This window comes from Hibiscus syriacus, unplaced genomic scaffold (genome assembly GCF_006381635.1).
Source record: "Hibiscus syriacus cultivar Baekdansim isolate YM2019G1 unplaced genomic scaffold, ASM638163v2 tig00112528_pilon, whole genome shotgun sequence".
Classification (NCBI taxonomy): domain Eukaryota; kingdom Viridiplantae; phylum Streptophyta; class Magnoliopsida; order Malvales; family Malvaceae; genus Hibiscus; species Hibiscus syriacus.
Window position 1 is genome coordinate 387,758 of NW_024063356.1, and position 22,077 is coordinate 409,834.

The following is a 22,077-nucleotide window of genomic DNA, read 5'->3' on the forward strand; positions in this document are numbered from 1 at the left end:
TTTTATGGATTGACTGATTGACTCTATGTTTACATTATGTCGTCGAGCTAATGCTTGAAACCAGAGACGAATGTATATGGCTCCCTAGGGGAGTCACTGCACAACTATTATTTCGAGAAAATTGTTAAATTTAGTTTAATTTGTTAATGAAAATAGAAAAAAAAGAAAAAGAAAAATATGCATACCCAAAAGTTTTAGAATAGAATAATAAAATTTTGGACCCCTATTTTTTAATTTCTGGATCCGCCACTGCTTGAAACATTATACTGTCGAGCAAGTGTTTGAAAGCAACGGCGGTGTCAGTAGACATCATTAAAATATGATTTCATCATATCTCAGTCAGCAAGTTAACGTCTAGTTCAAACATCCGCCATTTTTAACGGAAAATGATGAGTTTGGAACATATGACTAATCAGTTGACTATTTTGCAACTTTTAAAAGTCGGTGACTGAACAAAATAACGCCCTATACTCCGGAGATCATTTTGTAACTTTTTATAGTTGAGGAACTCAACAAAGCAATATCCTATAGTAACTTGACCATTTGTGTACTTTACCCTTTAATTTATAATATTTGTTCAAAATTTATTTAACTAATTGATAACATATGCACATTCTATACACATAATTACTCAAACTTTTTAGCTAACCGATAACGAACACATTCTCAACCTACAACTATACAAATTTAAGACTTCTAAAGATAATAGTATTTTATTACCAGCCATTCAATATTATTAACGTATAACTATGGAAAAAAAAACAAAAATAAAATTTTAAGTGACCTACTTTTTATATTATTAACTATAATTTAATATATTTTGTGAATTTTTTTCATATTGTATATGTAAACGATGTCATATCATTTATCAATATTTAACTGCTGGTTTAAGGGTGGGAAACCAAGCATTAAGAAGATGAAGTCTGGTTTAATATTTTTAGACGAAATTAAGTAATTTCTTGACTGAGATTCAACCTAAAGCCTTGTAATAAACTGGAAGTGGGTAGTGAAATAAATTGAAGATTTTGGTCCTCTTTAACACTATAGTAGCCAAGAGGAAGGCTACAATGGCTGACAACAAATGATTTGTTATCAGTCTTCTTCATTTACCACTGCATTTGCTTGGTTACCAAGTAACCCAAAAACAAGAATTCAGCATACTGAACCCTGAAATCCTACAAACTAGACACCGGTAGATGATTAGTTTATGATTTGGTTTCTCATCCTCACTTAGTTGCAGCTCTTTGAAGCGCTTGTTTGATCATCCCTGCAGGTGCAATTGCGGCTCCTCGAAACTGTGAAAATAAAAAGAAAAAGATTGGTTATCCTAAAGAGTGGAACAATAAAGAACTGGGGATTCTATTAAGAACGAGCCTCTGATCGATCGAATGAACCTTAGATTTCAGGGTTAATGCAACGAGACCGTCGAGAGTTCTCGATTGAACTGTATAGGCATCCAAATGTAGGTTGTTTATAGCTTCCATGATATCCAGCAACAAGAATTCCCTGGAAGGACACCTTATTTCAATTATAACTTCCAGTTCTTTTATGCTTACTCTCACATCAGGTGCAAAGCCATCTTTGGGAGTGCTCCGCTTTAAATCTGAACCGGTTTCGTGGAGGCTTTCACCAACGTCACAAGCCTTCCTCTTGTTTATCCAAGACTTCTTGACATTGTAGACTGTCCCGTTTTCGTAATTATCCGACGTCTGCTCCACCGCATCCCGGCAATTTCGTCTCGGCCTTGCCTCGAACTCCATCGAGTTCTTGCAAGATTCCAGTTCTTCTATCCTTGCTTCTAGTTCTTTCAAGTACTTAATCGTATCCTTGAGAAATGATTCTTTGTCAACCTGCAAAACCAAGCTCTATGTTTGTAGAACACTATATGTATGTTTTCTGTCACAGTGGATGAAAGTCTATTAACCTCACTGATGGAAGGAATCATTGACCCGAGGATCCGGAACTTCTCTGGTAAGGCACATCCTATGGCATTCTCATCGTTTCCCGGTTTCCGAAGGCAATCTTTTCTACCATTTTCCTTCACATACCTAAGAGAATTGCTTCCATGCATTAGAGGCACTGCAAATAGAATCTTCTTAAATATGTTTTGTTGTACCCTTGGTCTATGAAAATTTCCCATCCCTTCTTTCTTCCATCTGATAAAACTAGATTTATAGCCACAGGTATGAAAACTGGGGCTTTCGATCGACCAGTTCGAACTTCTTAGAATAGCAGAAACAGTTCTCTTGTAGTGCAAGTCGTCAACTTCGAGATCCAATGAGCTCAGTGTCGTGTGATTGCCTTTGTGGAGTTCTTTAAATCGAGAATGGTTTGCACTTTCCCGCTTGGGAGAGGAGGTTGCAGCTTTTTCTCGAATACCAAAGTCGTCATCCATGAAATGCCAACTTTGAACATGAGAAGCAACACCGTTCACGTCTTCGAGCATGAACGAGTCATCCATCTGATGATTTTGTCTGCAGTACGAACACTCGTCAGGGGAAATGATATTGAAATCTTCATTGATACTTTCACAAAATTCGTTGAATTCCTCATGATCGAATTCGATTTTCTTAGTAGGGGAATAGAGGTTCTCCAAGTCCAACAAACCAACTATCCCATGGTTGATCTCGGCACGTATAGGATCTTTGTCATCATCTGCATTATGAGGGACCGAAGAAGAGTTCTCGGAGCAAACAGGCTTTGAGAAGTCCAGCAAGGAAGCTTTAATATGCTGTAACAGATTTGGATCCTCCGGAACCTAAATAATTCATAATTTTCAGAGAAAATTACATTCATCTCTAAATTATAAACTCAAATCTCCCGACCAAGGAACTTACTAGTTCAGTCACACCTAGCTCAATAACACCTCCAAGGTAGGGAAAACATACCACAGTCTGCAATATCATTTATGATTCCAAGATAATGAATCAGCATATGAAGATCAGACAGATAATCTTACAACAAGATCTATACAATCTTACCTGAATAGATGCACTCTAAGGGAAACGTTTCGACATCGAGTCATGTAAAGTTCACAGGCAAATGATGTCAGTCAATTGGCATAAGATTAACAGCACTCGAGCCAAGGGGGGGAAAACACCAACCTTTGCGAGCAAGGAGCGGGAGAATATTTTGCTATCTGCATGTTGAGCATTGCATAACCATATGGTTTCACCACTGGCCAGTGCTTTTCCCGGCAACCTATGCAACAATGTAATAAAAAGAACTGATAACAAAACAGAACACCAAAACATACATTAAGCAAAAAAACAAACACATGGAAGACATTAGTGATTCACTAGTATTACCCTTGTCCGGTATCTAAACCAAAGGACATGCAGACCAAGTAATACCACTCTGTATCAGACAAATCCTCCGGTGATAATGCAGCTGAAGGCTTCTTAGTTTGATCGGTGTCACCTTCCAACAGAGATTCATAAAGCTGTCTGAGTTGTTCACTTCTCTGTAGGCCTATTTTATCTGCTTTAAGCTCAAATGCTTGTACACTCTTCCTAGTCTTAATGTCTCCATTGTAGTAACCATCTCCCCACTGAAGCTCCCTGGTGATTTATCAAAGTTAAAAATGGAGATTTGAAACAAAAATATGATTAAAGTTGATGAAAAAAAATACCCTTGTTGTGTAGCTGATAAAGACCAAAAGATTGCATAGCTCCATTGGATACTCCTTACAGCAACTGCAAGCTGTTTCCTTAAGTTTTCTGGCACACCACCAACCTGGTTTTTAACAGCATTAGCCATTCGAAATAACCAAATATGACTGATTTTTTTTCCTCAGTTAACCCAGATGAGATCTTCTTGCTTTCAGTAGACTGGATATGTTCAAACTCAAAAAAGGAAGGACAGGACCAAAGACACAATTTTTGGAGCTTATATTGTTTGTGTTCCTTTTTGAAGATTGCAAGTAGCAAAGGCCAACAATGTCCGAAATTAATAAAAAAAAAAGAAAAAGAGAGGATGCAGAATGATACGGTGACATGTCTTTAGTAAATGGAAAACACAGTTTCTGTCTGCCAATTATCCTTTGCACAGTTTTCCTCATAATTCATTGTGTGTAGTATAAGTTTAATGAATACAATTTTTAAAATATTGACTTATTATTATTTATAATATTCAAAATTAAGAGTCATAGGTACAGAAATTATTAATCTTGTTATCTTTTAATAAAAAGGAATGTTAATAGTACAATAGTTTTGAGTTCTGCAATTAATATCTTTTAATTTAATAAAAAATAAGCTCAAAAATATGTAAATGAATTATTAATTAATAAATACATATGGAATCAAAAAATGCAAGTAGTAATGGGTTTCGGTCCATAGACCACTAGATGTGACAGCTTTATCCATGTAACTTTTCCTGTTTGGTCTTCATTAAAGGCAAAATCTTTATTTGAGTCAACACAGCCCCATTTATGTAAAATAATAATAATAAAAAATAATAAAATTATCTTAACATTATCTCACCAAACGATGGTGCAAAATTAAATGGGATACTCTCATTTTTGGCATGATAATACTAATTGTAAAATTACCTGAGTAAAACGCTCGTAAGTTACTCATTGTGGAAATGGACTGATTTTACCGTAAGGAGAAAAGAAAGCAGGTGCAGGGCAAGAACGGTAGGTGAGGTTAGTAAAAGGCAGGAGCAGTAAAAGGCGCGATGGTAGGCTTTTCTGCTAAACAACCGATTGAAAACCAGTGAGCAAAAGCCGCGGCGAAATTTCTGAATTTTGTAATATTAGTTAATTTTTTTTTGAAGTAATAAGCAGTTTAATAAATTTTAATTAAAGTTTTATATATATAGAAAATCTTTGCTGAGTGATTCACCTATTAAAGATGCGATCTGGGTCGATTTAAATTGGTCTGGGCAAAGCTTAGAATTAGAAGGTAATAAAAAATTATTTATTTTCTATTAATATAATATTTTAATGTTATAATATTCAAATACCACCACAAGACCTTTTTAAATATTTTAATTTTTCTACTTTTATTATATTATTCATTTAATTTTTATTTTATTTTTAAATAAAATTCCTCTCGATGCTACAGCTCTTTCTCTCTCTTTTTAACCTTTGTTTGACAAATAAAGGCATTAATCTTAGAATGGATCCTCTATCATTTGTATTCTTTATTTTCTTATTTATAATATCATGTTCTATTTCTCTTTTACTACTTTTAATTTTAAATAATTATATTTTATGACACTTTTTCTGCCACCTTTTGACATATTTTTAATTATTTGATCGGTTTTTTCGTTAAATTTTTTATGGTTGAATTTGACGTTCATCTCGATTGATTAAGATGGTATTTATTTGTATTTATGTTGATCTTTCATGCTTTTGTTCATCATATTATATTTGGATACACGGTTAGCATCCGTGGATACTTTTCTCACATCGTTCGTCTCTGATTTATAATTTTATAGAATATTTCAATAGTTTGATCTTATTTTATGATTCGTTTACCAATTAATCAGATATATTTGTATCTATATTTTGTTCAAATTTATTGGTTAGATTTTTAATATTTTTCCTTATATGATCTTGATATAATCTCAAATGATTAGTATATTGTGTTAATGATCATATGAAAATATTCTAATTATGTGTTTTGTTTACAATTATGATTATAATCTTTCATTGTAATTTCAAATATTTCTTATTTTTAATAAAAAAATATTATTTTTAATATTTTATAAAAAATATTAATTTTTTAAAATTTATTCAAATGGTAAACTACACCAATGTTCACTAATTTTTGAGTAAGTTTTCATTTTCTCCTCTAAAGTTTCAAAAGTAATAATCGATTTGTAACAAAATTGTCACTAATGTTATCGATTTGTAACAAAATTGGTCAATCCACCGTCATCTACGTTAAATTGATGACGTGACAACGTTGACAAAAAGTTAATATTTTATTTTACCCCTAAACTACTACTAAAATATCAAATAAGTCATTGAACAATGATTTTACATATAATTTACCCCCAAAAGTTTTCAAATTTCCATTTTTCCCAACCTTTACATTACCTTTATTATATTTGAATCACGTTCTTTATAAAATGAAAATCACACTCAAACAATCATGAGTACTTTCCTTATTTTTTGTTTCAATCATACTTAAACAATACCTAAAAGTCTAAAACTATCTTAAGTTGCAATACCAATCTTCGAAACTCAATTTTTTGTTCATATCTTGCAGCGTTGTGTTGAAGTAAAGTACTTATTGGTGTGCTCTATTCTCTCTTCAACATTTGATTTTTGGTTCGTAGGTTACTAGTTGTCTAAAATATATAATGAAATAGAAAAAAAATGACAGGACATTTCACTCTTTTTTACAACAAAAGTGAAGGTAACTTATTATCTAAATATAGATGTTTTGTTTAAGTGTGATTGAAACAAATACCAAGGAAACTACTCCTAATTGTTTAAGTGTGTTTTTCGTTTTGTAAAGAATGTTCTTCGAATATAATGGAGGTGGTAGGGTGTTTAAAAAAATAAATATTAGAAAACTTTGGAATAAACTAGATATAAATTCAATGTTCAAGGACCTATTTGATATTTTAGCAGTAGTTTAGGGGTAAAACAAAATATTAACCTTTTTGTTAATATTGGCATGTCATCAATTTAACAAGGATGATGATAGAGTAACCATTTTGTTATAAATCGATAATGTTAGTGACCATTTTGTTATAAATAAAAAATATTAGTAATCAATTTATTACTTTTGAAACTTCAGTAGAAAACTTATTGGTGTAGTTTACCCTCAAATACCGTTTCATTTATGCGGACTTGAGTTCAGATCATTAAAAAAATTAATTAACAAATCCTTTGATAGATTCTAATTATATATTATAAGCATTAGGAAGTTTGATCATTATTAATTTGTATATCTGTCTCTTTTATTATAGCATATATTTGCTTTGCTTGCACAACAAACAAACCAAAGATAGCATCCACGAATGATGAATGAAAAGATAAGTTGTGGATGTGTTTTTAGTGGAAATTGCTAGCTAAAGACCCATACATATGGAAACCTACAAATAGATTAATGATACAATATTGCAAACAATTCTTTCCGAAATGAAAACTTTAGAATCAATAAAAGGGATAGTAAACATGTAGTTTTGTTGTACGGCAGCTTAATGTAAGGTTAAGGAAATGCACTACTGGAAATGTTACTATTTTTTTAATATTTCTTGTATAGTGCTACCTAAAATGTTATTTTTTACCGAAAATGTTAATTTTGCTACCTAAAATGAATATTTCCGATACTAACATTTCCAATAGAAAAAATAACATTTTAGGTAGCATCCGATATTAATATTTCCTTATACATCTCTAATAGTACACAAGATAGTGGTTTTAAAATAATACGCATAGAAAACTAATATGACTAATGGAAAAATTAGGGCATATCGAAAACAATGTGTGACGTGAACAAATAAAGAAGTAATAATAGAATCGAAAACACTATATAAAATAGATATATCGGGCTTGGAAGTGAATGGAAGGTGCACGCTTAGGGGATGCTCTCGGTGCAGGACAGTTGGAGTATTCTTGTTGATTTTCCTTCGCTCTTTCCATTGATTCTTCTGATTTTTTTCTTCGGAGTCGTTTGATTCTTTGTTTATTTGATTTTTTTGTGGGATTTGTTGCTTATTGTTTGGGTATTTTTTTTAGTTTTTGTGGATGGATTGGAGAGGACTTTTCGTTGCCAACAAGAGGCATTCTCTTTAATTCTTTCAGTCGCAATTGGTGGGCGGTGATTTCTTTGTTGTTCCACCTTTGGACGTCATTGATGAGGGAGTGTAGTTTTGGAAGAATTCCTTGGTGGTGCAATTTTTAGGTAAACCACTGAGTTTTACTATTTTTAAGACTTTAGTCATTGCGATGTAGGGGAAGACTTGTGAAATTGAGGCTATGACAGTTGGGGATTCACGCTTTCTAGTTCATTTTGGCACTTTGGTCATTAGAGATTGGGTTTTAGATCAGAGACATGTCATTTTCATAATTTTTTGGTGATTTTTAAAAAATGAGAGATGAAAAAAATGAGAGATGAATATTCATAATTTAGAATTCAACATGGATTCTTTATCGATTTGGATCCATCTTAGAAGAATTCCGTTAGAGTTATTCACGAGTAAAGGGTTAAGCTACATAGCTAGTGCTCTAGGCACACCTCTGTACATGGATAACATTGTTGTATCTAGACAAATAGTGGCTTTTGTGAAGGTTTGTGTTGAAATGAAAACATATTTTGTGTTTTTCAAGTTCATCAATGTGTTGTTAGGGAATAGTACATTTACTTCTATTAGGGTTGAAGTGTCTTGGTTGCCTCATCGGTGTCTTCATTGTAATATATTTGGATACTCTACAAAGACTTATGATTAGGATTCAAAGCAGGTATGGGTTCCAAAAGGAATTTATGTGGTTGGTTTGGGGTCAGAGGTCACAGTAGCTAAGGAAGTTGATTTTGTTGGGTCTCTTGAAGTTTATAAGGTGGGGGATACAATAGCTTAGGATATTGTTGGGTCTTTTGAAAAGGTGGGGGATACAATGGCTAAGGATGGTGTTGTTGTTGATTTTACTATTGTGAGGGATTCAAAGGCTCAGGTTAGTGCTACTGTTGGAACTCCTGATGTTGTTAGGGTGGGGATTTTTAAAGTTATTATTACAAATGTTTCAGGTGTGAATAAGAGAGGGGTTTGAAGTCTGCTAGAGGGCGAGCTCTTAATTCCAAAAAGAAAGGAAATGTTACTCTGATAGCATTTGATAATAGGTTTTCTATTTTGAATGCCTTAAAGACAGATGATATTGTGAAAAAGTCTATTGTAGAGTCTTCAATTCCTGGAAATATTACTAAGGTGTAGAGAGCAACAACTCAAATAGTGGTTGCCTTGATGTAAAATCTGAAGAATAAGAGGAAGAATCAGATGAGCAGCGGAAATAAAAGCCCTCTATGAGTGAATGCATGGTTTCTACTTCATATTCATGAAGCTGGTTGTTTGGAATACTAGGGGGTTTAATAACTCTCTTAAGCAGAGTAATGTAGTGACTAGAATTCATCAATTACATGTAGATATTATATGTTTGCTTGAAACTAGGGTGAAGGAGTGTAACATGGCTCTCATTTAGTTAAAATGTTTTATTGGCTGGCATGGTGTCTAAAATTATAAAGACGATGTTAATGGTCGTATTTGAGTGCTTTGGAAGTGGATATTCAATTTTGTCCAAATGTAGTTTTTGATCAAGGTATTATTGGGATGGTTAGAGCTAGTGGTCATGATTTTGTGTTGACTGTTGTTTATGCATGTAATCTTGGTGTTGATAGGAATAGACTCTGGAATCATTTGATGAAGTTGTATAATGATTTTCATGATTTGACTTGGGTTGCCCTTGGAGATTTTAATGTTGTTTTGTAGGAATCTTTTGACTTCTCTGGGTTTAATGTGATTAGCGGTGATATGAGTGATTTTCAAAGTTGTTTGTCTACTATTGGTATGGTTGATCATTCTTGTGTTGAGCTTCAGTTTACTGGGTTTAACCACCAGGAGGTGCCTCTTGTAGGCTTGATAGGGTTTTGGTCAATTCTGCTTAGTTTTAGTGTTTTACTGGTCTGTGCTCGCGTGTTGTGAGTACTATAAAATATACGCAAATAATGTGCAAGTATACACAATCGCTCAAGTAATATAATGATGAGTGAGTATCGTCTCCACAGGGATTGGGTGAAATCACAAAAGTCTAACCAAAGCAATGCAATATTCTATTTAAGTATAGTTAGTCTTGATATATACAAATGTCACGGCAATGGATATGTGTATGCTGGTAGATGCGGATTGATGGTGTGATGGTGTAGCAAATGGAAATGCAGTGGCAATGATGGATGTTTAATATTGAGTATGGTGAAATGTTGAGGCAATGAGAAATGGTAAAAACAGTAAATAAAAAGATAAATAAAATAAGAAGAAAATATTCCTCACGTGACGAGCTTCCAATGAAATGAATGGTAAGGATTGGTCTAAGGTTGCTAAACTTATTTCTCAAGTATATATAAGCTAACTGGTCTTTACTTACTCGACAGGGCTTTCCTAAAGTGTTCAAAAGAACCTAACAGAATAGGATGCCAAGGCATTTGCTCTCACTCAACTATGTTGGACAACCTTCCCTATTGATAAATACACCCTTTTTAGTCGTTGAAATCCTATCCTAGTCTCTTCCGAGATCTAAGGGATTAAGTTATAATATTCCTAGGCCGGTTCAAAGCCCCTTGAAAATACCATAACCCATTGCTTATGAGGATCTTATCTTGCGTTTCTTCCGAATACTTACAAGTATTTTTAGCTTAGAATTCTTCCGAATACCTAACCTTCATATAAGAGATGGACATTTCCATGCCTCTTACAAGCCTAGATGGTTAATCATTCATAAGCAAAGCAAATAAAGAACCAAAATAAACTTAAATATACTATTGAAAATAAAGTTCAAACATCCATTCAACCAACCACCACCAAATAAGTTAGTTCATGGTGGGGTTCGAAATATCCAAACACAAAGTCATGAAAATATTCGTTCCAACAACCCACAAAATAATATAAAAATAGCAACAAAAAGGGAAGTGAGAAGAAGCCTTCGACGCTCCACCGGAGGTCTCCTCTCGGCCACCACGAACCACCTAGCTCGCTAGCTCATTTCGGCGCCTAGCTTGCCACTCCTTGGAGCTTTATCAATGGAGGAATATTCCAAGGAAAAAGAAAGGAAAAAGAGAAAATAAAAATTTGAATTTTCTGCTCTATGCGTGTGCTCACCGTCCTCCTTTCTCTCTCTCATGAGGTGTCATATATAATAAATAAAATATCTAGGGGTAATGATGAGTTTGTTGGGTGCAAAATACCCCTCATACCCCTAGAATCACATTTTGTGCATGAACCTTATCCTCCAAGTGGCAGTGGTCCATTGGCAGCTCTGGAAGGCGCTTACAACAGTCCTCCACGTGCAGAGACAGCTGTGCAGTGCCAGCTGTCCTTATGCAGAAATATCTTTTTGTCTTTTTCTGCGCCAGAAATGCCAAGGCATTTCAATCTGCTTTAGCAACGTGTGATGCCGCAACATTACTTCCCAAAGAATCCTTTTTCTTGCTATTCCCTGCACACCATAGACAAACTGCACATTTCCCTCAAATAGCATCATTAAGAAATAAAATAGCACAACCACCACAAATGCAACTATATGCAACTACATGATCCTAAAATGACTAAAATGAGCTTTTAAACAAACAATAACTTAAGTGAAAAGGCTTTAAAAGTAGCCTTTTTAGGAAGTTAACACACCCCTAAACTTAAGCTATTGTTTGTCCTCAAGCAATGGATAGCAGTTACATAAGCATAATGTCATGGCAAAGTTCGATAGTAAGACAGTAGGACAAAATTGAATTTCAACCCTCAGAACGATAGGCTTCAACATGCTAGACTTATCAAGAATTCAAGTACTTTTCCCTAGGTCAAAATCCTTTGTGGTAGTGTGTGCGTGTGATTGTATCTAATTTATACTTAGCGAATTTAGACAATTTCTAATCAAGTCCCCTAGTTTTTGTCAAGGCATTTACTTATCATTAAGCACATTTTTACTCTTTTTTTAGCATGTTACGAAGGGAGTCAGCTCATCACACCTACTCTCCCACACTCTAGATGAAAGGGAGCATACCTTCCATCCCCGAGCTAGTTAAGTAGAGTCATCCCGTGACTTCTTTCATTCACTCATATGCACAAGGCTTCCATTTATTAAAGAAAGTTCCAGGAAATGCCACGGCAAAGAGGAGTGTCCCTCTACAGCTATACTTAAGCATTTATTCACAGTTTCATTTCTAAGGGAGTTTGTTTTTGATTTTTCTTTTAAACACCATACTATATTTCAATGCCAAGACTAACTAAAGTTCCTTCATAAAAATTTCCTAAATTTTCTAAGTATAGAGAACATACAAATCATGTAAATATTTTTCACAAAGCATCAAGCCCTAGAGTGAGTTCTATCATTCTCAACAGTCATTTACATTCAGATTCTAGCCTAACAAAATTATCATCATCGGGTATCCTCAAAACATTTCATCTAACTGTCCTACCATTTACTGATGCCATGGCATAATACTATGCTAATGCTATCATGCATATGACCTACCAAGAACAATACCTCCCCCAAACTTAAGGGAAGCATTGTCCTCAATGCTTTAAAGAGAACTAAACTATCTATAAACTATATGTTATGCAATGAAATGCAACTAAATGAAAATGGATGCAAGAGAGGTACCTCAATGTTTACGTGGTGGTGGTGCTTTGGAGGTGCTAGCAGCTCCTCGTCGGGTGCGCTTTCGGATAGGTGCTGGGCTGGACTCGAAAGAAGTGGAGTAATAGTGCGTAATGCATCCAGCCGTGGTCTTGGTACGGCGACCACTACGTCGTGCATGAGAAGGTTTGGGTGCTGGGACGGGACTGGGTGTTTCTTCGACAGGGACAGTGGACGGATATTCAGGAGTCTCGGACCGGTGTGTATCAGGAGTGGGGTCATCAGCAGGAGGATCAGGTGCATCGTGCTCAGGCTCTGGAGATGCCTCGGCATTGAATGCCGGTAGAATTTCGTCTGGGAATCCAGGAAAATTCTGTTGTCCGTGGGGAATGATTTCTTGAAAGAATGATTCCACCACAGCATCTCTATGCTTCACATATCCAAAGAAATTATGGATGTCACCGTGTAAAGCATGCAGTTGAGCTTGAGTCTGCGTCACAGCTTCCTCGAGAGCAAGTAACCTTGCCTCGACATTCGATTCTGTAGTACCTGCAGATTGCTCATGAACAGGGTCTTTAGACTTGGGATTTTCAAGTCCCAACAATAGTGGAAGTCTAGCCCTAGTGATGCCCGATAATCCATGTAAAATTTCATCAAAAGCATTTTCCTCAACCTTTTTCTTACGACATAAAGCGGTAATTAAATTAGGAAACACCAAAGCACTTGCCTTTTTACCCAAACAGTCGTGAACTTGCTGAATAATGATACGACCCACATCAATCGGACGGGATACCATTATAGAATGTAAAAGCAATAAGCGTGAAAGTGATACCGTAGTGTTGTGGGAGGTGGGCATGAGTTTATGCTTGAGGAAGTGATTCCATAATTTGGCACGCGGCTGAAGACGTTCCCGGTTGACCGAGTATCGGCTCGTCTGGTGACCATTCCACTCAGTGTTTTTGAAACAAAGGTCCTCCAAGACCCCATCGTATGTGTTGCTATCGGGTTCCTCTTTGAACGTGGCATGGTTATCCACAACATCCTGCAAATGAAAATAACGATTAATAGCAGTGGATGTAAAACGAATTTGCTTACCTCGAACGAAGATGGAGTGTTGATTGGGCTTGGAAATGTTCGCATAGAACTCCTTAAATAATGAGGCGTTCACCGAACCAGGATGACGGGCAAACTTCTGCCACTTGAGTGGCGTCATGATGTCCATAACATTGGGTCCAAAACCACCATCGGTTTCCTCGGTAAAAATAAATCCTAACTCAAAAAAGAGTTTTCGGTTCTTGAAGTTTTGGAACCGAGCCTTGGCCTCATCGTTCTCAAACTGTTGCCAAGAGGTCGTGTCGGTTGGAGCCGGTCTTGAGCGCACCATTTTCAGTGTTTTTGATGTAAGAAAAATGAAAAAGGAATAAGCTTTTGAAAGTTTTAAAAAACTTGGATGTATTTCGGCTATGGAGAGAATAAGGGAAGAAGATTAGTAAAAGAGAGAGAAAAAGTAAAAGTTAACATAAAAAAGAAAAAATGAATAAAGAAAGAGAAAAGAAAAAGTTAAAAATTTGGGAGGGAAAAGGGGGTGATAGGACGGTTAAGAGAGAAATTAGTGGGTGGGGGTTGTGCGTGTATGGGGAAGGAAAAACTGCCAAAAAGCAATGATGTGATGGAACAAAAACTGTGGAAAGAGAAAAGTAAATGTCAGAAATTAAATTAAATAAAAAGAAACAAATCAAAAGAATATCTCTCCAAGTAATGCTTTGTCCTTTCCTCTCTTTGGTAACCGCTCCTTGTACATTTTGCAGCAATGTGGTCCCTACAAATCAGATCAAAAATTAATTACAAAATAAAATAAAATAAAACTAAAGAAAAAAAAACTTGATTGTTAAATTTTATTTATGCACAGACACAAATTCTATGCCGAGGCATCGAATTTTGGTTCTCCTCTGAGCACGTTTCAGTATCGTGCAGCCGTAACACGTCCTTGTTGTGCGGTGGTGGAATTCTATTGTAGGCTTTCAGACGCTGGCCATTGACCTTGAAGATCTTCTCATTGTCTATTCTCTTGATGTCAACAGCTCCATGGGGATAGACATAATGCACCTCAAATGGCCCTGACCATCAAGATTTTAGCTTCCCAGGAAAGAGTTTAAGTCTGGAGTTGTAAAGCAAGACTTGTTGCCCCACATGAAAATGTCGTGGCATCAGTTTTTGGTCATGCCACTTCTTGGTTTTCTCCTTGTATATCCGAGCATTCTCATATGCTTGTGCTCTAAACTCTTCCATTTCATTAAGTTCTAATAATCTTTGCTCCCCAGCTAGTTGAGCATCGAAATTCAATCGCTTGATAGCCCAATAAGCTTTATGTTCAAGCTCAACCGGGAGATGACAAGCTTTACCATACACTAACTTGAAGGGTGACATCCCCAAAGGAGTTTTGAATGTTGTTCTGTACGCCCAAAGTGCTTCATCCAACTTTGGCGACCAATCTTTTCGCTTTGGGTTCACCACTTTCTCTAAAATCTGCTTGATCTCTCGATTAGATATCTCAGCTTGGCCATATCTCAGCAATGCCTTGGCAATCAACTTGTTATCAAAATGGGTTCCTTCATCACTAATGATAGCACGAGGTACTCCAAACCGAGTGAAAATATACTTGTGCAAAAACTTGAGTACGGTCTTGGAGTCATTCTTTGAAGTTGCTATTGCTTCCACCCACTTTGACACATAATTCACAGCAAGCAATATATATAATTTTCCTTCAGAAGATGGGAATGGTCCCATGAAGTCGATGCCCCACACATCAAACAGCTCTATCTCCAAAATATTTTGCAGCGGCATCTCATGTCGTCTGGAGATGTTTCCAGTTCGTTGGCATCGATCACATGCTTTGTAAAATGCTTTGGCATCTCTAAACAAAGTTGGCCAGTAAAAGCCTGATTGCAGGACCTTAGCAGCAGTCCTTGCTCCACCAAAATGGCCTCTACTTGGGGCCGAATGACAATGGTACAAAATATCACTTTGCTCCTCTTCAGGTACACATCGTCTAAAGAGCTGATCGGCACAATGTTTGAACAAATATGGCTCATCCAAAAAATAGTGCCTTGCATCGTGCTTGAACTTCTTTTTAGCCTGACTATTCAAATCAAAAGGCACAATTCCACTAACAAGAAAATTAACAAGGTCAGCGTACCACGGGATTGCCGCGGCATATAAAATTTTCTCATCAGGAAATTCCTCTTGGATATCTACAGTGTCATGGCATTCAAAATTGTTCTTTAGCCTAGATAAGTGATCAGCAACTTGATTTTCAGTTCCTTTTCTATCTACCACCTCTAAGTCAAATTCTTGCAAAAGTAAGATCCACCTAATAAGTCTAGGCTTGGCATCCTTTTTGTTCACTAAGTATTTTATAGTCGAATGATCAGTGTGAAAAATAACTTTAGTGCCTATTAGGTAAGGTCTAAATTTATCAAAAGCAAATACCACGGCAAGTAATTCTTTCTCAGTGGTGGTGTAGTTCAATTGTGCTTCATTTAAAGTGCGGCTAGAGTAATAAATAACATGAAAGATTTTACCTCGGCGTTGCCCCAAAACAGCTCCTACGGCATAATCGCTTACATCACACATCAGCTCAAATGGTGATGTTCAGTCGGGAGGGACTACAATGGGTGCCGAGATCAGTTATCACTTTAGCTCAGTAAACGCACCGAGGCATAATTCGTCAAACACAAAGGGTTGGTTTTGTTGAAGCAATGTGCACAAGGGTTTAGAAATCTTGGAGAAATCTTTGATAAACCTTCTATAGAATCCAGCATGTCCAAGAAAACTTCTTATTCCCTTGACCGAAGTTGGTGGTGGCAACTTTTCAATCACTTCAATTTTCACCTTGTCTACCTCAATACCCTTGTGTGAAATTTTGTGGCCTAATACAATGCCTTCAGTCACCATGAAGTGACATTTTCCCAATTTAAGACCAACTCAGCCTCCTCGCATCTCTTGAGAACTTTTGCTAAATTGCCGAGGCATCGTTCAAAATCATCCCCACAAACAGAAAAATCATCCATAAAGATCTCCAGAAAATCCTCAACCATATCTGAAAATATAGCTTGCATACAGCGCTGAAACGTTGCCGGGGCATTACAAAGTCCAAAAGGCATCCTCCTAAAGGCAAAAGTGCCATAGGGACAAGTAAATGTAGTCTTCTCCTGGTCCTCTGGTGCGATGGCAATTTGATTGTACCCCGAGTACCCATCCAAAAAGCAATAGAATGCTTTGTCGGCCAATCGATCCAATATTTGGTCGATGAAAGGTAGAGGAAAGTGGTCATTCTTCGTAGCTTTGTTGAGTTTTCGATAGTCCATGCATATCCTCCATCCGGTCACAGTGCGAGTGGGTAATAGCTCATTATCCTCATTAGTAACCACCGTCGTGCCTCCTTTCTTCGGAACACATTGGATAGGGCTCACCCATGAGCTATTGGAGATAGGGTAGATCACTCCAGCATCAAGCCATTTCAGAATTTCTTTCATCACCACTTGCTTTATAACAGGGTTGAGTCTTCTTTGTGGTTTAATTGAATTACCGTGGCAATATTCTAGCAGAATCTTGTGCATGCAGATCGTGGGACTAATGCCTTTCAAATCGGCCATAGTCCAACCAATTGCTTTCTTATGCTGCATCAAAATACTTAACAAACTTTGCTCTTGGTTAGCAGTAAGGTTAGCGGAAATAATCACCGGTAAAGTCTCATCGCTACCTAAGTAAACATATTTAAGATGCCCTGGCAAAGTCTTAAGCTCTAGATTGGGTGCATGCAATAATAAAGGCTTAGGAAAAATGAATTCATCAAAATTCAGAGGTTCAAAATTCATACCAGATCTAACTTGTACTAAGCTAGATTGCTCCTCCAAAATTGGCAAGTCATCGGACTCCACTAAGCTTTCATCATCCACCCAATATTCATTTTCTGCTAGCTGAATGAAGTTGTTCTGGCAAAGATGTTCAGTCTCTTCTTCAATCACTGAGTTCAATTCAGAAATGCCTTGGCATTCTTCAGTGTCATCAACATATTTGAGCGTTCTAAAAACATTGACAGTCATACACTGATCAGCCACTCTCATGGTGAGTTCACCTTTTTCACAGTCTATCAAGATACATCCAGTGGCTAGGAAAGGTCTTTCCAGAATGATTGGTGCCTTGGCATCAACTTCGCAGTCCAGAATTAAGAAGTCGACTGGAAACACAAACTTTTCCACCCTTACTATGACATCATCGACTCTCCTTTCAGGTTTAACATGGGATTTGTCGACAAGTTGTAAAATAACTGAGGTGGGTCTTGCATCTCCTATGCCAAGCTTCAAGAATATCGATTTCGGCATTAAGTTGACACTTGAACCAATATCACATAAAGCCTTTCCAACGAAATTAGCTCCAATTGAACAAGGAATAATGAAGCTGCCCAGATCATTTCTCTTTGGCGGCAACTTACTCAATGAAGAACAAAATTCTGTTGTCGTGGCAACAGTCTCTACTTTCCTCTTCTTTGTACAGATGTCCTTCAAAAATTTGGCATACATCGGCATCTGTTCAACAGCTTCCAAGAGAGGTATATTGAAATGGAGCTGATCAAGAATATATACGAACTTCTTGAACTGAACTTCATCATTGTGCTTCTTTAATCTTTGCGGGAAGGGTGGGGGAGGTCTAGCTTCCTTAGCTGTAGGAATAGAATTTTCTTTTGCCTTGGCATCAGAATCTGGTACCTTGACAGAATCCTCCTCCTTGTCCTTCTCAGAAACTCTATCATCTTGTAATTCAGCTTCAGTAGTGGGATTAGAATCATCATACTGTGGCCCACTATCCTTGACTTGTCGATTGATTTGTGTTCCACTCCTAAGAGTTAACACATTGCAGTGCTCTTTTTCAGGCCCTTTAGTGACTTCAGTATCACTTGGCAAACGTCCTTGCTGACGCTCTTGCAATGCCGTAGCAATCTGACCAACTTGACCTTCCAAAGCTCTCAGAGACGAGCTATGGCTTTGAAGTAAGGTGCATTGACTATGAAGTAAAGCTCCTTGATTCTTAATTGAAGTAGAATGTTCTTGCAGCATTGTCTTCGTAGTAGATATGAATTCTTGAATTGTAGCTTCTAAAGAACTTATGCTTGCTGAAGATGAAGCTCCTTTGTTAGCATTATGCCATGGCATATCATTTTGGTAACTTTGAGGCTCATTGTGATTCTGTTGCCTAGTAGGTTAATTAGCATTGTGGGCTCCTTGATTTCCCCATGAAAAATTAGGATGCTCACGCCATCCAGCATTATAAGTGTTTGAGTAAGGATTGTTGCTGCCTCGATTGTAATTGCCTACAAAGTTCATGGACTCATGGTTGGTTGGGCATTCGCTCTCGTGATGATTGCCTTGGCATAAAAGACATGCCAGACTAGTTGTTTTCACTTCCTTCACATCAGTGGAACATTGTAAGTTCTTCAACATATTAGTAATAGCGTAGAGTTGAGCGGACACTGAATCTTTGGCTTCTAACTCAAATGCTCCAGGTGCTCTCCTCCCACTCCCAAGTCTTGAGGAAGGAAATTGATAATCATTGTTAGCAATTCTGTCCAAGATAGCAAACGCCTCCGTAGGTGATTTGTCCAGCAATGTCCCATTTGCCGAGGCATCCAGTAACATCCTCGTGGGTGCATTGACTCCATTATAGAACATGACTACTTGAGTCCAATCATGAAAACCATGATTTGAACACTTTCGAAGCAAACTCTTGTAATGATCCCAACACTCATACATGGATTCGTCGTCGCCCTGGAGAAAAGATAATATTTCATTCCTTAGCTGCATATTCATATTCGGTGGGTTGTACCTCAATAAAAAACTCTTGCAAAGATCGTCCCATGATTCCATCGAACCGGCTGGTACACCACTCAACCAAGATCTTGCTCGGTCACGCAATGAATACGGAAAAAGCTTTAATTTAAGAAAATCCTCATGCACTCCTTCTTGGCGGAAAGAATCACAAACTTCCAGAAAATTGCGAATGTGCTGCCTGGCATCTTCAGTTGGCATACCCCCAAACTGCCCAATGGAATTCAACATGTTGAACATGACTGGTTTCAGCTCGAAATGTGCAGCTTGAATTTCGGGTGCCACAATCCCAGGATTCAGATCATCCAGCATCGGATTTAAATGATCTCGAATAACACGAGGCCTGATAGCAGGTTCAGCATTTATTTAATGCTGCGACATTCTGATTTCCGTCGTCTTGACCAATGCCTTGGTTTCCAATCTGATACATATTTCCTTGAGCACGTCTTCTTCTTCTTCTAAAGAGTCTTTCAATCTCAGGTTCTATTGGTTCCAAAGGCTCTTCAGAATTTCTTCTAGGCATACACTAAATAAACCTGAAAAATAAAACAAAAATATCAAGTAAACTATACAAAAAAATAAAAATGCAAAACAAAATAAAATGCTCTGGCAAAACTAAATAACTTCAGGCTGCCAATCTCCGGCAACAGCGCCAAAAACTTGCTCGCGTGTTGTGAGTACTATAAAATATACGCAAATAATGTGCAAGTATACACAATCGCTCAAGTAATATAATGATGAGTGAGTATCATCTCCACAGGGATTGGGTGAAATCACAAAAGTCTAACCAAAGCAATGCAATATTCTATTTAAGTATAGTTAGTCTTGATATATACAAATGTCACGGCAATGGATATGTGTATGCTGGTAGATGCGGATTGATGGTGTGATGGTGTAGCAAATGGAAATGCAGTGGCAATGATGGATGTTTAATATTGAGTATGGTGAAATGTTGAGGCAATGAGAAATGGTAAAAACAATAAATAAAAAGATAAATAAAATAATAAGAAAATAATCCTCACGTGACGAGCTTCCAATGAAATGAATGGTAAGGATTGGTCTAAGGTTGCTAAACTTATTTCTCAAGTATATATAAGCTAACTGGTCTTTACTTACTCGACAGGGATTTCCTAAAGTGTTCAAAAGAACCTAACAGAATAGGATGCCAAGGCATCTGCTCTCACTCAACGATGTTGGACAGCCTACCCTATTGATAAAGACACCCTTTTTAGTCGTTGAAATCCTATCCTAGTCTCTTCCGAGATCTAAGGGATTAAGTTATAATATTCCTAGGCCGGTTCAAAGCCTCTTGAAAATACCATAACACATTGCTTATGAGGATCTTATCTTGCGTTTCTTCCGAATACTTACAAGTATTTTTAGCTTAGGATTCTTCCGAATACCTAACCTTCATCTAAGAGATGGACATTTCCATGCCTCTTACAAGCCTACAAATAAAGAACCAAAATAAACTTAAATATACTATTGAAAATAAAGTTCAAACAACCATTCAACCAACCACCACCAAATAAGTTAGTTCATGGTGGGGTTCGAAATATCCAAACACAAAGTCATGAAAATATTCGTTTCAACAACCCACAAAATAATATAAAAATAGCAGCAAAAAGTAAAGTGAGAAGAAGCCTTTGACGCGCCACCGGAGGTCTCCTCTCGGCCACCACGAACCACCTAGCTCGCTAGCTCCTTTCGGCGCCTAGCTTGCCACTCCTTGGAGCTTTATCAATGGAGGAATATTCCAAGGAAAAAGAAAGGAAAAAGAGAAAATAAAAATCTGAATTTTCTGCTCTATGCGTGTGCTCACTGTCCTCCTTTCTCTCTCTCATGAGGTGTCATATATAATAAATAAAATATCTAGGGGTAATGATGAGTTTGTTGGGTGCAAAATACCCCTCATACCCCTAGAATCACATTTTGTGCATGAACCTTATCCTCCAAGTGGCAGTGGTCCATTGGCAGCTCTGGCAGGCGGTTACAGCAGTCCTCCACGTGCAGAGACAGTTGTCCAGTGCCAGCTGTCCTTATGCAGAAATATATTTTTGTCTTTTTCTACTCCAGAAATGCCAAGGCATTTCAATCTGCTTTAGCAACGTGTGATGCCGCGGTATTACTTCCCAAAGAATCCTTTTTCTTGCTATTCCCTGCACACCATAGACAAACTGCACCTTTCCCTCAAACAGCATCATTAAGAAATAAAATAGCACAACCACCACAAATGCAACTATATGCAACTACATGATCCTAAAATGACTAAAATGAACTTTTAAACAAACAATAACTTAAGTGAAAAAGGCTTTAAAAGTAGCCTTTTTAGGAAGTTAACAGTTTGTATGTTGAGGTTTTGGCTCTTGTACTGATATATTTTGATAAGGAGGTTAAATTTGTGCCTAAACCTTTTAGGTTTTTAATTTCTAGACTCGTCACCCTTTTTTATGGGCTTGATTGAGGAGTTTTGGAAGAGGCCAATTACTAGTTCTAATCCTATGACTGAGTTGTTCTACAAGTTAAAATAACTTAAGCACTTGCTTAAGCAATTTGATCTTTAGCACTTTGGTAACATCTCTGATAAGGTTAAGGGGTTGATACCTGATCTTGAGGGTATTCAATTAGAGGTGTTAGCTAGTGGGAATAACTTGGATCTTGTGTCTATGAAGAAATATGTATATGCGGAACTGCAGGATCTTCCATACTTTGGTTAAGGAGAAGAAAGTTTTTATCGGCAAAAATATCGAGTCACTTGGGTTTAGGAATAAGATAAAAAACTAAGTTTTTTCATGCTGTGGTAGCTAAGAGACATAATAAACATACCATTCTAAGTCTTAACTCTGAGGATGATAGGAAATTAGTGGATTTTGAGGAAATTGTTGAGGAAGCTGTTGA

General features: G+C 36.9%; 1 protein-coding gene across 1 annotated transcript; it reads right to left on the bottom strand.

The window, feature by feature from the left end:
• Positions 1-1,121: 1,121 nt before the first annotated feature.
• On the bottom strand, positions 1,122-3,800 carry LOC120181541 (transcription factor GLABRA 3-like). The gene is made up of 8 exons (XM_039186637.1): positions 3,632-3,800; positions 3,309-3,560; positions 3,105-3,201; positions 2,982-2,996; positions 2,838-2,894; positions 1,925-2,758; positions 1,395-1,850; positions 1,122-1,295 (listed from the first exon to the last, which is right to left on the bottom strand). The coding sequence occupies exons 1-8, from the start codon at positions 3,757-3,759 to the stop codon at positions 1,227-1,229; spliced, it is 1,908 nt and encodes a 635-aa protein (XP_039042568.1). The 5' UTR covers positions 3,760-3,800; the 3' UTR covers positions 1,122-1,226.
• Between the last annotated feature and the right edge of the window lie 18,277 nt (positions 3,801-22,077).